This window comes from Podarcis melisellensis (genome assembly GCF_964234715.1).
Source record: "Podarcis melisellensis genome assembly, chromosome: 3".
Lineage (NCBI taxonomy): Eukaryota > Metazoa > Chordata > Lepidosauria > Squamata > Lacertidae > Podarcis > Podarcis melisellensis.
The window spans coordinates 29,294,080-29,308,593 of NC_138530.1; the positions used below are offsets into that span (position 1 = coordinate 29,294,080).

General features: G+C 42.1%; 1 protein-coding gene and 1 long non-coding RNA gene across 2 annotated transcripts in view; one reads left to right on the plus strand and one right to left on the minus strand.

Moving 5' to 3' along the window:
- IARS2 (isoleucyl-tRNA synthetase 2, mitochondrial) overlaps nucleotides 1–14,514 on the plus strand; it is a 33,882-nt gene that overhangs the window by 8,020 nt on the left and 11,348 nt on the right. The window contains exons 10-14 of the mRNA XM_081903822.1: nucleotides 1,350–1,440; nucleotides 1,585–1,736; nucleotides 1,998–2,158; nucleotides 10,033–10,135; nucleotides 10,694–10,781. Coding sequence (XP_081759948.1) covers nucleotides 1,350–1,440; nucleotides 1,585–1,736; nucleotides 1,998–2,158; nucleotides 10,033–10,135; nucleotides 10,694–10,781 — 595 coding nt within the window. The remainder of the gene's footprint in view (nucleotides 1–1,349; nucleotides 1,441–1,584; nucleotides 1,737–1,997; nucleotides 2,159–10,032; nucleotides 10,136–10,693; nucleotides 10,782–14,514) is intronic.
- On the minus strand, nucleotides 4,973–10,003 carry LOC309366062. The gene is made up of 3 exons (XR_014166455.1): nucleotides 9,020–10,003; nucleotides 6,937–7,132; nucleotides 4,973–6,145 (listed from the first exon to the last, which is right to left on the minus strand). It is a non-coding gene; the product is annotated as an uncharacterized lncRNA (long non-coding RNA).

Genomic DNA, 14,514 nt, shown 5'->3' on the forward strand with positions numbered 1-14,514 from the left:
AAGAAACAGAATGCTCTTGATTCGGTCCTGAAAACCATCCAGTTGCCATAAACATAGTGATGGATTTACAAGATGTATATAAATCCTCTATTTTATTAATATTCCTTTTTATATCATCCAGATTGCCTAGCATCCAGAGTGTGCAAATAAAAGCATTATAAAAACCATACCCTAGAACAGAAAACATTTTAAACATTGGGGACAAACAATTGGTTACTAAAACACAAAATATCATATACAGTAGTACCTCGGGTTAAGTACTTAAGTCGTTCCAGAGGTCCATTCCTAACCTGAAACTGTTCTTAACCTGAAGCACCACTTTAGCTAATGGGGCCTTCTGATGCTGCCACGCACCAGAGCACACTTTCTGTTCTCATCCTGAAGCAAAGTACTTAACCCAAGGTACTATTTCTGCATCAGCAGAGTCTGTAACCTGAAGCGTATGTAACCCGAGGTACCACTGTACAGCCTTACTGTCTCAGTTCTTCCAAAATACCTGAATGACTAAATGCATCCTCTAAAGGTGCTAGAAGGACAATACTGAAGGAGCCAGCCATATTTCCAACAGGGGGAGAGTTCCATTGTTGTGGTGCCACTGCAGAGAAGTCCCTGCCATGTGTCATCACACAAGAGGCAATACCTGTTGGTGATACCACTAGGAAGTCCTCCCCTGCCCATCTCAGAGCCTGAGTAGGCACATACTGGGAAGGGTGTTCCAAGTGCCTGGCTCATCTAGTGCACTTGTGTTCCTTAGAGAGTGCCTTGTGGAAGTCTCCTTTTGCCATCTCAAGTTGACTGTAGGCAGCTCCTTTGATAGCACCCTCTTCATGTTTAAAAACAGCCCTTTAGCTGCACAGCTCTTTCCAGCCCTATAGTTCCTTCACTTTGATTATTCTGCAAAATCCAGAACTGAGAGTATCTTCCAGATAGATTCCATCCCCTTAGAATTCGTGAAGTTGTGTAATACTCTAACATATATAATTGTATGTGTATAAAATATAAATTACATGAGAGATGGGGGGGCATAAGCTTGCATTTGAAATATTAATCTTAGTTTTTAAAATGTTTTATGTATGAGCACTAAGAGATTTTATTCCTCTTAGAATGGACAGGTAGTTGCCGTTTTGAGCAAAAAGAGTTAATGAGCCTCACTAAAATCTTGGAAGTCTGCTTTTCTCTCATGGCTAAATGTATTTTCTTCTGGTGGGAAAGTTTAGCATCTTATACCTCACTCTGGATAAGAGTGATAACACCTTCCTCCTTCTAGTAGTGATCTCATGCTCCTATAATTAGACAAAACTTTCTCAACTTTTTTGACATAACCTCAAAAGTTCCCACCTCCCCCTTAGGACTGCCTGGTGGATGAAGATGGACGTTTCACGGAGGCTGCAGGGTCTGAGCTTCAAAAGAAAGCTGTCCTCGAAGAAGGAAATGAAGCTGGTATGTATATTTTGTATTGTATTCGGAAATAAAGTGGAGTTTATCAAATATAATGAATGCCGTGTTGTGCCAAGAGAAGTGCATTAGCATTTGGAATTTGCACATAATTTTCAGCCAAGTAATAATTTTGTTCACTTTCCTCAGTCATTCGGATGCTTCAAGGAACAAAGAGCTTATTAAAAGAAGAGAAATGCATACACAGCTACCCCTATGACTGGAGGACTAAGAAACCAGTGATCATTCGTGCCAGCAAGCAGTGGTTCATTAATACGGCAAATCTCAAGGCTGCTGCCCAGGTAAGGTGTATGGATGCTCACTTGTATGTGGGAGGGGGGCATACTTTGCATAGCTGATATTTTAATTACCAAAGGTATCAGTCTTACTGCATGCCTCTAGGCGGCTTTCTGATGAGTGATGTGTAGCAAGAAAGACCATTGGCTTTGCTAGCTGGAGCTGATGGGAGTTGGGCACCCCAGTCTCGCCATCCATGGTCTAAATAGTGCCTCCGTCTTCCTTTAAGTCTCAACTTTGCCAAATGCTTTCTGGCTATTTTACAGGACGCACTAAAGAAAGTAAAATTTGTGCCAGCCTCGGGGGTGAACAGAATGCTAGAGATGCTGGACAAAAGAACATACTGGTGTATATCGAGGCAGCGGCGTTGGGGTGTTCCTATTCCAGTTTTTTACCATAAGGAAACAGGAGAATCATTAATAAACAGGTGAGTACTTTACAGTCTTCTGTTTTATTTCAAAAACGTCAGAAATATTTTTTTTTGTGTAGAACAATCATTGGCGTTATGATACACGCCGTATTCTGGCGTTTGCTGTTTCGGTTCCTGTGGTGGATGATTTGTCGAAACAGGACATTTTGCACGGAAATCCAATCCTGCGATATATTAGCATGTTTGTTCCCAAATTAAAATCTCTCAGGAAGTTTGATGGTTGCTTGGCGTAAACGAGCACTGCAGCTCTTGGCTTTGATGTCGGGATCTGCATGGGATGGGATAAGAGTACAGAGCAGCCCTCTAGACTAAATGGGGCAATGTCTTCCGTAAGGGTTTGCGTGCAGATTGCAGCACATCCCTATGAAAGCGGCCACAGAATGGGACGCATCTATGCAAGCTGAGATTCCAGTGTCCCTTCCATTCTATGGGACCTACAATTCTATGATTCTACGTCAAACCATCACAGTGTGCTAAATAGGCAGACCACAGGCATTTACCTGCTGGGAGCAAAACGCATGTACAGAGGATGAAGCCTGTCTTATTTGCAGTGCACATTGCACTGCAAGATCAAGGAGCATAGGCTCTGCTGTCTAGCATCAAGGAATGAAGGGGTGGTGCTGGGAACCCTGCTCATCTGAGAGCCAAGTGCAGCCCTGGGTTTCCCCCTCCATGAATGATGAATGAGCCTGCATTCACTTATTTGGGAAACAGTAAGAGGGTGTGCCTCTGGATGGGTCTCAATCTGGCAGCCCCAGACCCTAAGAAACAAGCCCGCTGCCTGAGTCTTGACTCACTCCATTTGGTGGTTATTTTTGGATTTGTGCTGGCCCTTGGGAAGTGGCATCTACAACAGGAGAACCTGTTGTGGTGGTTTGCTTTGGCTGGCCATGCAGCAGCAGCAGCAGCTGGTGTTTCTTTGTGGTTGCTGAAGGTGAGGAAAAGGCATGAGGTCCATAAGTTCACCAGACTGCTGCTGTCGGGTAAGAGCAAAACAGTGTTGAGTCTGTCTGCAGAAAAACCAGACATGTTCATGGCAGCGCTTGCCCCATGGCAGAGGCCTGGTGAGGCCGCCCAGCTGTAGTTCTTACAGCAGGGGCAGATGCAGCCTGGGGTTGCAGTGGCTACAGAGTAAAGTCTGTCTCAATAGCCCAGTATCTTGGGTATCGGGAGTCCTCTTGGGAGCTAGAGGAAATACATCACTGAGCACAGGTATTGTTGCCTATCTGCCGTACTGCACTCCATTCTGGCTTTCACAGGAGAAAAGACTGCTTCATCAAACAATAATCCCTCTGTGTCACAGAGAAACTGTCTTTTATGTCAGTTGTGATTTGCAAAAGCCCATCTTCTTTCCCCTAGATGTTTGTTTGTGGCCAGGTGAAGTACCATGTCATCCTCTTGTCCTTTATGTCTGCCTTTATTATTTCTCCTCTCTGATTCCTGATTTGCAAGGCCTGGTTGCTGTTTTTCATTAATAAAGGAGAACTCTTCTTGTGCAACCCAATCCTGTCCTGTCCTGCTTAGTTTCCCCAGAAGCAATCTGGGCAGGGAGGCTAGTTTGCACCAGGGGGAAGAGGTTTTTCCCACCTCGTCATGATTAAGAGATCTGATTGGGTGGAAAGGAAAAAGGACACAACTAATGGTTAATTCCTGGAAGTAATAACGCTGGGCCTAAATCTGCCTGACCTCAGATTTCACAGTGTTTGCAAAATATTGTGGCTCAGCTACAGAACTAGTACCCCTGCTCTTTGGTGCTTAGGTATCAAAGCAGCTCATTCTTGAACTGTAAAAATGGCTTTGTCTTGCCAATTTGCTGTTGTAAACTGTCTGTGTTCCTGTTTTAACCACACCTTACTCTTTGTCCTCTGCGCTACTCCCTCTGCAAACATTCTGCTGCAGATAGAGATGGATAAGTGTGTTTCTCAGAGCAGGGGTCGGTAAGAAGGTTGACCAAAGTATTCTGGTAGGCTAATTTCCGGTGAACGGCTTAGTATCTGCTGGTTGCTGGGGTTCTTGCCAAGAATGCTGGATTATGCAGACCTTGGCCTAAGCAACAAGGTGCCTTCATTCTTACGCAAGAGTTTGTGCTTGTGATCATGTAAATCAAAATGATGTGCATGCTCTCTTACTCTGTAAGCTTTTAAAGCACATTGGTGATTCTAGTAACAAAACAAGAAATTGACCATGCAAGACTGAAGTCTCTGCTTTAGAAGTTCTGAAATTGATGTTCATGAGATCCTGATAGTCTCTTGTCACAAAGGATTTGTGGATGGGCCATGTTTGGCTTCAACTCTGGAACTAGGAATAGGATTTCTGGAGTGGGCTATGGGATTGCGTATACTCGTGTGCTGCTTCTACTTGGATTTGACACTGTGTGTGTTTACTCTGGTTAAGGCGAATCCAGCAGTGTTCCTGAAGTGACTGAACCTGCTAACTTAGCACTGTTCACTTGTAGCGCCAGATAGAGGGAGATGAGAGCTCAGTGCCCAACTACATACCCTTCATATGTGTACAACATTTCAGATTCAGTAGGTAATATCTTTGGTTAATAAATGGCAGTAGGACGGATAAGAACAAGAGAAGGTGTTCCAAGCTCTAGACATGAACGCAGAAACCCGCATGTTCTAAATAATCCTACACATTATTTGCTTCCTCTTTATGGCACACTACTTGCAATCATGTACTTTGCCCTCCTGTACTGCAGGAAGTTACTGTTTATGAATTCGGTTCATTTAATAAAAAAGCACCCTTGATCATAAAATCTCTTCTTTTGTATGATCAGGGATGAAAGTAAATTAAACACTCTTAGCACTCTTGGCCATACATGGGACGACATTTTGAAAATAGTTGAATAAAGCATTTTATTGGAAGCAAAGATTCTCCTTATTGTAGTTTTAAAGTGGACATCTAGGCAGTTGTCTAACAAACAGCAGCAAAAGCGTACTCTTTTGAAACATGCAATTGATATATATGCCCCTAATATTGCTGAGTAGTTATACTGAACAATTGGGGCAAATTGGTCAACTCCAACAGTTTTTTTAAAGCCCAGATTATACATTATCATTTGTAGGTGTAAACTAAGGACAGTTTACGGAGCAATCATGTGAAGCAAATCTTCCCTTTGGTTAAATACAGTAGTTAGTAATACATGACTGCAAACTAAGCTCCTGTGCAGATGAGGACTGCATAGTTAGATAAAAGTATGTTTATTTTATACTTTTATGTGTTCGTTTACTTGACATACAGATCTTGTGCATTCCTTGCGGAGTAGTGAAAGTATTCAGAATATTGGCCTACAGAAATGACAGGCAGACTTAGAAAGCACTGTCTGTCAAATCATAGGTCATTACCCTGAACCTCAATTTTGAACGGAAACTTTGTCAGAACATTTCCTGCTGAACACACGGTACTTTTATGTGTGTAGCTAGACATCATGCCAACATTATCATACAGAAATAAAATTTGGGAAAGAAACACGCTGTTTTCAGTAGAGCTGATGCACAGTAAATAACAGGTAGTTAGTTGTTCTGTTGTGCAGTTGTTCTTCAGGGAATATCCGTGAAGGTCAGTAGCCTTCAAAAGTAACAGCACCTCCACTGGAAATATGGCTAGTCCACATGGAGTTGCTGTTACACTTGACAGCCCTGCTTGGAGCATTTCTTTTCTGTCCATCGTTGGGTCTGTAAATGTTCTTATTGCATCTCGTTTAAAATAGGTGTCTGTGAAACGTTCCCCTGAACCTCAAGATAAGCAGAACAAACGTTTTGTGTAGCCCATAGAACATTTACTAGAGTGATTTTTTAAAATCTCCATTTCTGACATACCTGCTACATGTGAAAAATCAAGAGTTTGCCATCTCTTGCCCCACCCAGTCCCCCATTTATATCCAATGCCATGTGGGGAATCTGGTACATCCCTGGTGCCCCACGGGTATAGTACAGAACCGGATTATGCTGCAGCAGGTACCACGATCCATCAAAGAATCTTTAAAGAAGAAGAAGAAGAAAAGTTTAAAAATGGTATTTGAATGCAGAAAAAATCCTTTCTGGAGAAGCATTTCTCTGCTTTGAGAAATGTTGAGATTAGAGGCACATGGATTTATGTTAAAAGAAATGCTTTCAATTTCCCACAACAGATAAATGAAAGTTATTGATCAAGATAGCTTTGAAATTGAATTACTAGGTAAGGACTTGTGTGTAAAGCTAGGCAAAACTGTTTCTTAAACTAAGAAACAGATTAACAGCCTTCTCTCTATGAAGTGGAAGGACTGAAGCTAAATGTTTTCCCACTTACAGAAGAAACAGTGGCCCCTGGAACTTAATTCAATTTAAAACTTACAAAATCCTGAGCTATGCAGTGTGAGAACACTGAGCAGAAATGGAAAGAGTTAATTACAAATTTGTGAAAGCATTTGCAGCTTGTTGTACACTAGATACTTTATTCAAATAAGGGGAAAGTTTCCTCATTGACAATCCAGATTAGCTGGAATGACTTAGATTTAAAATAAATGAATTACCTTGCTAAATCAGCTGCTTTCCAAGTACTCAAGTTTAATTACTAGAATATCTGTCCATGTGAGAGCTAAATGTCCCATCACCTAAATTTCACTAGTAGCTGGATGTGGTTATCATTTAATTAAGAAAATTACTAAATCACCTGGTTAAGCTAATCCTTCCACATCATAGCTCTTAAATCTTAATTTCTGATCCAAAATCTGCATTAATTTTATAAGGTCCTACTTAAGTAGCTTAAAAGGTAAGTGCAAGAGAGCTTACCTGGCACTCCTCGCTGATGTACAAAAAGGTTGGAGCAGCAACCACCAGTGCCTGTTTCTTTCCTCGCCCCAAAAACGTCTCAGTGCTGCTTAATTTCCCACTAAATAAGCATTTGGTGTAATCAATATCAGACTTCAAAATGATTGGTTGGCGTCATGGTAGCGTGAATTGCCCTGTGGATTTTCATGCTAGAAACCTAGAGAGTGACACGTAATGCAACTTCTGCCCAATACGGCGTATAAATCCAGGGCAAAGTTTTACAGCCAAGCTTCTTTTGCTTACATTGTGAATTATGGTTCTCAAACTGAAACTTGCCCTTCGTAGAGTGATAAGTAGATATTTGAGGAAGGTGTTTAATGTACACTGCAGAGAGAACTTTTGCCTTGGTTTTTTTTCAAGGTATGTTCTGTACAGATGAGAACAGGAAACATACGCTTGTTTGGGGGGGGGGGGGAACAACCCACAAGAGTGGAGATGTATTCCAGGATTCGGAAAGGTTTTATGGCTATCAAATACAGTGGTACCTCGGGTTAAGTACTTAATTCGTTCCGGAGGTCCGTTCTTAACCTGAAACTGTTCTTAACCTGAAGCACCACTTTAGCTAATGGGGCCTCCTGCTGCTGCTGTGCCGCCGGAGCACGATTTCTGTTCTCATCCTGAAGCAAAGTTCTTAACCCGAGGTACTATCGCTGGGTTAGCAGAGTCTGTAACCTGAAGCGTATTTAACCCTGAAAAGCATATTTAATTCTGAAAAACTATAGCTAGTAGTTCTTTTTTTTAAAAAAATTGTGAGAACAGTAAGTTGCTGATCATTCTGGTTAATTAGAAATCTGTAGGATCATATTTTGTTTTTAACTTCTTAAGAAAATGAGTTTCCTGATGTTTTTGTGCCATAATTTTAGGTTCTGTTTTAGATTAGCAGGTAACACTCATTGACTATATAGAGTATAAATTCTTCCATGAATGTTACTGCTTTTAACGCTAGGTTCTAGTCTGTTTTACAGCAAACTCTGAAAATTTGTTTGCAAAACTGCTTAAGGGCTTGAAGGAAATAGAGAGAGAGCCTGAGATTCTGAAGAATGGTTCTGTTTTCACAAATGACACCTGCCCACCTACACATGTTTATCATTTGTCATGTCTATATCATTGATATCATTTATTTATCCCTTGTGAAGGTTTGGTGCCTTGTTGCCTGGAGGCAATTCTAATTTCCCCCAGACAAGTGGCTATTTTCAAGCCTGTTACATGCAATTATTAATTATATCTAACCATAGCATCTTCACTATCAACTGCTTGTCAGGTTGCAGAGTGAAGTACCTCATATAACCAGCTAATTTTATGAGTGCCTGTCGTTTTGTAGCCAAAATGGTACCAGCCACATTTAAGAGGGTGGTCATCTGCAAGCTGGGGGGAATGCAGTGGACTATCTTGAAAGTAGGTATAGCTGGAACCCTGATAGAAATGCTGCACACTGCATCATTTTGTTGCAGGTCTCACTTGCAGTAATCTAATCTCATCAAAGTGTGTTCAATTGCTATTGGCCTTTGGGTTTCTCAGGGAATGTAACATGGCTTTGTTATCACTTTTTATATGCTTTGCTAAAGTCCAGTATGTGTTGAATCAAGATATTATCTTATAAAAAGTTAGATAGGTTCACGATCATTGAAGGCAAAATATGACAGCAGAAATGGCTACTCTCCATAGTAAGAAGCCTGAGGCTTCAAACAAGTGGATCATTCTAAATTCGTTGTAGTTAAACTATGGAACTTGCTCCCACTGGAGGCAGTGATGGTCGCCAATTTGGATGGCTTTAAAAGAGAATTAGACAGATTCATGGAGAGGAGAAGGCCATTCACAGCTGCTAGCCACATGCCATAATGTCCATGTTACAGGTGGGCAGAGTGCTCTTGTGCTTCCCTCAGGCCACTGTGAGAACAGGATGATGGGCTAGATTAACCACTGGCATGATCCAGCAGACTCTTATATCACAGTGTTCTGAAATAAAGCTTGTCTCTTTAAAAGTTTTACTTTTTTATACAGCTCATGTCTCAGAACTGGAAGTTCCAATGCAATGGTCACCAACCTTTTGGGGCCCAGGGACACATTTGGACTTCTGAGGGAATGTTGTAGGCACCAGTCACAAAATGGCCATCACAAGGGGGCATTGCTTGACACAAAATGGCTGTCAAGTGGGTATGGCTCGACACAAAATTGGGACTACTGGTATTTCTACATAATAATAAAGCAGCAACTGTTTGGTTGACCTGGGAAACCAGGTTTCAAATTCCCTACTCAGTTATGAAGTTCACTGGGTGATTTTGGGCCAGTCACTTTCTCTCAGCCTAAGGTACCTCACACTATGGTTGCGAGGATATAATGGAAAGGGGCGAAACTATGCTTGCCAGCTTGAGTTCCCCAGAGGATATTATTGTAATAAAAATAAAAAAACCTCATCCTTCAGGGCAAGAAAAAGTAATGAGACAAGCTTAAAGGCTAGTGGGGAAGAAACCTCCTTTCCACTCTGCCCGCCACTCAAAATTAAAATTCAAGAAACAACAAGAAGGGCTGCCCCATCATTCTTATCCCCTCCCCTCTGAGGCAAAATGCCCTCTGGAACAAGAAAACAGGGGAGAGAGCCCCTCATCACCTCTCCTTTTCCAAAATAAACATGCTTTATGATACTGTACTAGAAAAAGTGGGAAGGCAAACCATGAGGCGAGCAGGAATGCATACCTGCTGCTTACCTGTCCCCCAAAGGAGGGAGGAAGTGGCTGTCCAACCAATTTGAGTGAAAGCAAGTGGGAAATCCCAGCTTTGGGGGCTGCTCTGCAGTATAAAGCAATATGAAGCCTAGAGAGTACCTGCACAGTTTGCTACATAACTTTTTGTCTAGGAAGGCTGGAGACTTAATGTTTCTTTTTAAGGGAATGCTCAGAGTTGGGAGCTCCTTCCTGGGGCCTTCACAGGCGCCAGATTGGCAACCTCTGTTCTGCTGGTTCTCAGTTTGCTTCAATGTCTTGTGCTATTTTGAAGAATATATTAGCAGTAGTCTCCTGATCCGTTGTCTCTGCTTTGCTTTCCCCTCCCCCCCTACAGAAAAAGCATTGAGAATGTTATTAAGATAGTGGAGCAGCATGGCAGTGATGCCTGGTGGACCCTTCCTATTGAGCAGCTTCTTCCCAGTGAAGCTTTGGCACAGGTAAGTCATTGTCAGTGGAAGTTCTCTTTGAAGGCCTGGTCCGTGCAGGTAATGGCTGAAGCCAAGGAGCAGGAACCAGGAGGCTGGTGGTCTGGCAGGCCAGGGGTTAACTCTGATCCCATATACCGTGGTAGACTGGGATAAAGGGAGCAAGCAGCAAAGGCCGAGCACTTCCCAGTAATGTCCCATGTTCCAAAGAATATCCTGGAGCTGGGTCAAGACAGTAACTAGAACTGTTAATAGGTTGTATGAATACACCCACAATATATATATACACAAAAAGAAAACTATATCTTAAACCTTAAAATGCCAACAGATTTTATCATAGCATAATGTTTTATTGGACTAGCTTCTGCTGCCCCACATGCATGAAGAGTTTTCTCTTCAGTTGACGCTGATGTGTCGCCTCTTTCAATGAGGATATAATAAAAGGTTATACTGTGGCTGGTCCTTTGTGAATTTGTGCAATATAGAATTCAAGGGGGTAGAAATGGAAAAAAAACCCTGATCTGTCTGAGAGTTGTGGAATCCTTAATTTGTTCTTTATTTCTGGAACAGGCTGGCAATGTCCAGGATTACGTACAAGGTCAGGATGTCCTAGACATCTGGTTTGATAGTGGAACATCTTGGGCTCATGTTTTGGAAGGTAAGGGGTGGTTTTAAATTCAGTTACTATCAAGAATTGTGCAGTTGGGCAATAGACATTCACGGGGAGATGGGGAAACTGTGCCCCCCCCCAGACATTGGTGGGTTATAGCTCCCACCATCTCTGACATTTTGACAATGTTGGCAAAATATACACACGTTTTTGCTGGCTTTTGACACCTGAGACGTGTATTTTTAGGACTTGCCTTATTTTTGTGGCTGTAAATTGTTGTTTTAAACTGTTTTCAATGATGTGGTTTCATTGTTGTAACCTGCCCTGGGAGCTTAGAGTGAAGGGCAGGTAATAAAAGACGGTGTTGATTATGATGAACTTGCAGGACAATGTCTGAAAGTCTGCAGGTTCCCCAACCCTAGTTTAAGCAGTTGCAAAGTGTAGGTCTGCTTTTTTTTCATGTAACACAATGTTGAAAACCTGTTGAAGGTTTAAGTGTGTATGGATGTCATTGCATTTCATTTCCCAAGTGTAAGAGCTAGGTTTTGTGCGCTGCGGTATGTTAATCTTGCTTCAGGCAACAAAGCTGGCTTGTTTTCTTATTCTGTTTTTTAGGAACATGTAAGTCATTTTCAAATAGTGGCTTTTCAGGGTGCTTGTGGATGTGTCAGTAGCCAGTCCTCTGAATATTTGCAGAAGTGACATATATACAACAGAAGGGGGGGCAGGGAAGACCTATGTCTTCACCTTTATATGCTCCCCAGTATAATGGCAGAAAGGTGCAGCATGGGATGCTGCTTTGAGTCGGAATCTGGTACAGGGCATCACTGCTTTTGAACTTTACACCCGGAGTACACAAATGTCTGATAGCTATCTTGTTGAACTGTAAAACATGTTGGCCCAGGGTTGTGGTGGTGGTGTTTTTAATTTCCCAGCAACCTAGGGAAGCAATAGAACCATCAGCAAACAGTGCGTTTATTGAAGGGCTCTTTGCCCCTTGTCTTGAAACCATTCAGTTAGATAATAGTGAATTTTGTACAGCTCCCTTACATTTGCAGAATCTTGACAGTATTCTCCAAGAAACTGAAAGAGATGGACGAAGATGGTTTTATAACCAGGGTCAACACATTACATTGTGCATTAGCAGTGCATTCTCCCTTTCTTGTGCATATTTTGGGCAGGTGAATTCTGATGGCCAGAAGCCAAGTTTATAGCTGCTTGGAAGCTCTGCTCAATGATACCTACAACCTCTTGAGATAAGGTGTCTATCTCCAACATTCAATGTCAACTGTGCAGTGGTCTGCTGGGCTGTGTTGGAATTGAAGACAATGAACCAGCTGGCTGGGACACCAGCTCAAATTGCCATTAAGCATTCAGGATCTTGTTTATGACTTGACGACTTAATATTATAATTACAGCTACTGAATACATTTTTATTTAAGAAGGCTTTCCCTGAAGTATGACCCAGACACTTAAGAAATACTTTATTAATTGTACAAATTTAAGACACCGTTTTATTGTTTTTATAGTCGGTATCTTTTATCTTACTGTACACTGCCCCAGTAGCTTCTGGTTCTGAAACAGTTTATAAATCAGTAAATTACTAGTATTTTAAGTCAAGCAGTTTATCCTTAAAATAAGGAATCTTTGGAACTAAACTACTTGTAACTTTTCAAAAGCTGCAGAGAAAGCCATAACAAACAATACAACACCTTGAGTTAAAACCATTCCTTTTCACCCAGTGCATGCCTACAAAACTGCAAGGAGGAAGTTGTCCTGGTTCATTTAAAAATGGACATAGCAGGAACTGGAGAGGATAAGCTTGCTGTATTCCTCTCACTGCAATACATTGTTTAGTTGTGGACACACCTTAATGTCATGGTTGAAACGTACTCTAGTATTTGGGAGAACATAGCCCTAGATATCCCTGCAGCACGACTCTTAACTACTTGCAGAGCATTCATTGAAACACACACATGCAATACTGCATTTCAGTGGCGTAGCGTGGGTTGTCAGCACCCCAGGCAAGGCAAGTAATTTGCGCCCCCTAACCCGCACCGCACGCCTAGCACCCCCCCACACAGTGGGCGGCGACCCGACGGCTCGGATCGGATTCGCACAGCCAGCACTGCAGTGTGAGAGAGTGAGTGAGCCAGGTAGGGGCAGAGAGCTGCGAGTGCGAGCGCCCCCCCCCAGATGTTGCGCCCGGTGCGGCCGGCCCCCCCTGCACCCCCCACGCTACGCCACTGCTGCATTTCAGTTCTGGTTCGAGTGTTCTGTATCTAGAAACACTGAATGCTGTTAGGTTGTGTTCCTCTTGCAGAAGGATCTGCTTGCTTAAGCCAAGTTTAAAGATGCCAGAGAGATGGAGCATCAGATAAAAACAGCACTGAAATCCATCTGTTGTCTTTGTGCTAGCTCTCACCACACTAATGTTTAACTAAATGAATGGGATTGTTTTATAACAAGACTATCTGGTTAGAGCTTTTGTGCTGACAGTGGTAGTTTAAGGGAAAGGTCTGGGTAATTGTACTTAATCTATGGGTTAAAGTCTCCTATAATCAAAGATACAGAATACTATATTCCAGCAAAAAAAAGGATTATTAAGAACCTATGTTCCCTAACTGTAAAGAATAACCCTAATTAAAGCCTTCTATTCCTTTTTTTTATGTTGTAAACTGTAAGGGGGGAAGAGGCAGATATCTACATAGAGATATGTGAACAGTTAAGAATGAATTATTGTTTGTTTGCACAAACTTGGGCCAATGCCCTAATTTTATTTCAGTCTCAAGTCAGAAGTGTGTTTGAAAACATATATTTTTCTTCTTTATTTTCCTTTGAACTATTTACAGGCCACTTTTTTCTGAATACAACTCATTCAAGGCAGCTAACATTTAAAAAGTCCAACATAACATCCATAATACAAAACACGGTTTAATTTTGGGCAGAGCAGTTATAAAACAGTATGTCAGCGCGTGCCTTAATAACAAGAACACACACATATTGATAGACAGTTGACGCTGAATATGTTTGAATGGAAGGTTTCTCTTAGGAGCACACATAACAAGATTACGTTTGCCCCTACTGCTAAGGTGTTGTCTGCTTTTCACATTTTGTGAATATGTTTCCCCCTTTCTTTCCTTCCTTCCTTCCTTCCTTCCTTCCTTCCTTCCTTCCTTCCTTCCTTCCTTCCTTCCTTCCTTCCTTCCGCTTTTTTCTCCATAAGGGACTTTACAGTGCTTTGTAGAGGCCCACGGAATATAGTTCTTTGGCAACAAAAATCCCCCACAACACACATACTTGCATGATACACTTTTACAGTGCAGTGCTATGCATTTGGACTTGATATTCCGCCTTTCACTCCCCTTAAGGAGTCTCAAAGCGACTAACAATCTCCTTTCCCTTCCTCCCCCACAACAAACTCTCTGTGAGGTGAGTGGGGCTGAGAGACTTCAGAGAAGTGTGACTAGCCCAAGGTCACCCAGCAACTGCATGTGGAGGAGCGGGGAAGCGAACCCGGTTCACCAGATTACAAGTCCACCACTCTTAACCACTACACCATGCTGGCATTTGTTTTGCAGGCATCCCACTTCTTTCAGTGGGGGAGTAATCCAAGTGACTTTTTACAGGAATGCAGCCTGTAAAGTCTTTCCCCTCCATTTTTTAAATTGAAAGCTTGAGGTTTTCATCTTAACCATCTCCAAATAAAATCTCTGCAGGACGTTTTCTGTTCCAGAGCAGTGCCTTGTTTGCAGTGGGTGTGCAATCAGAGCAATAACAT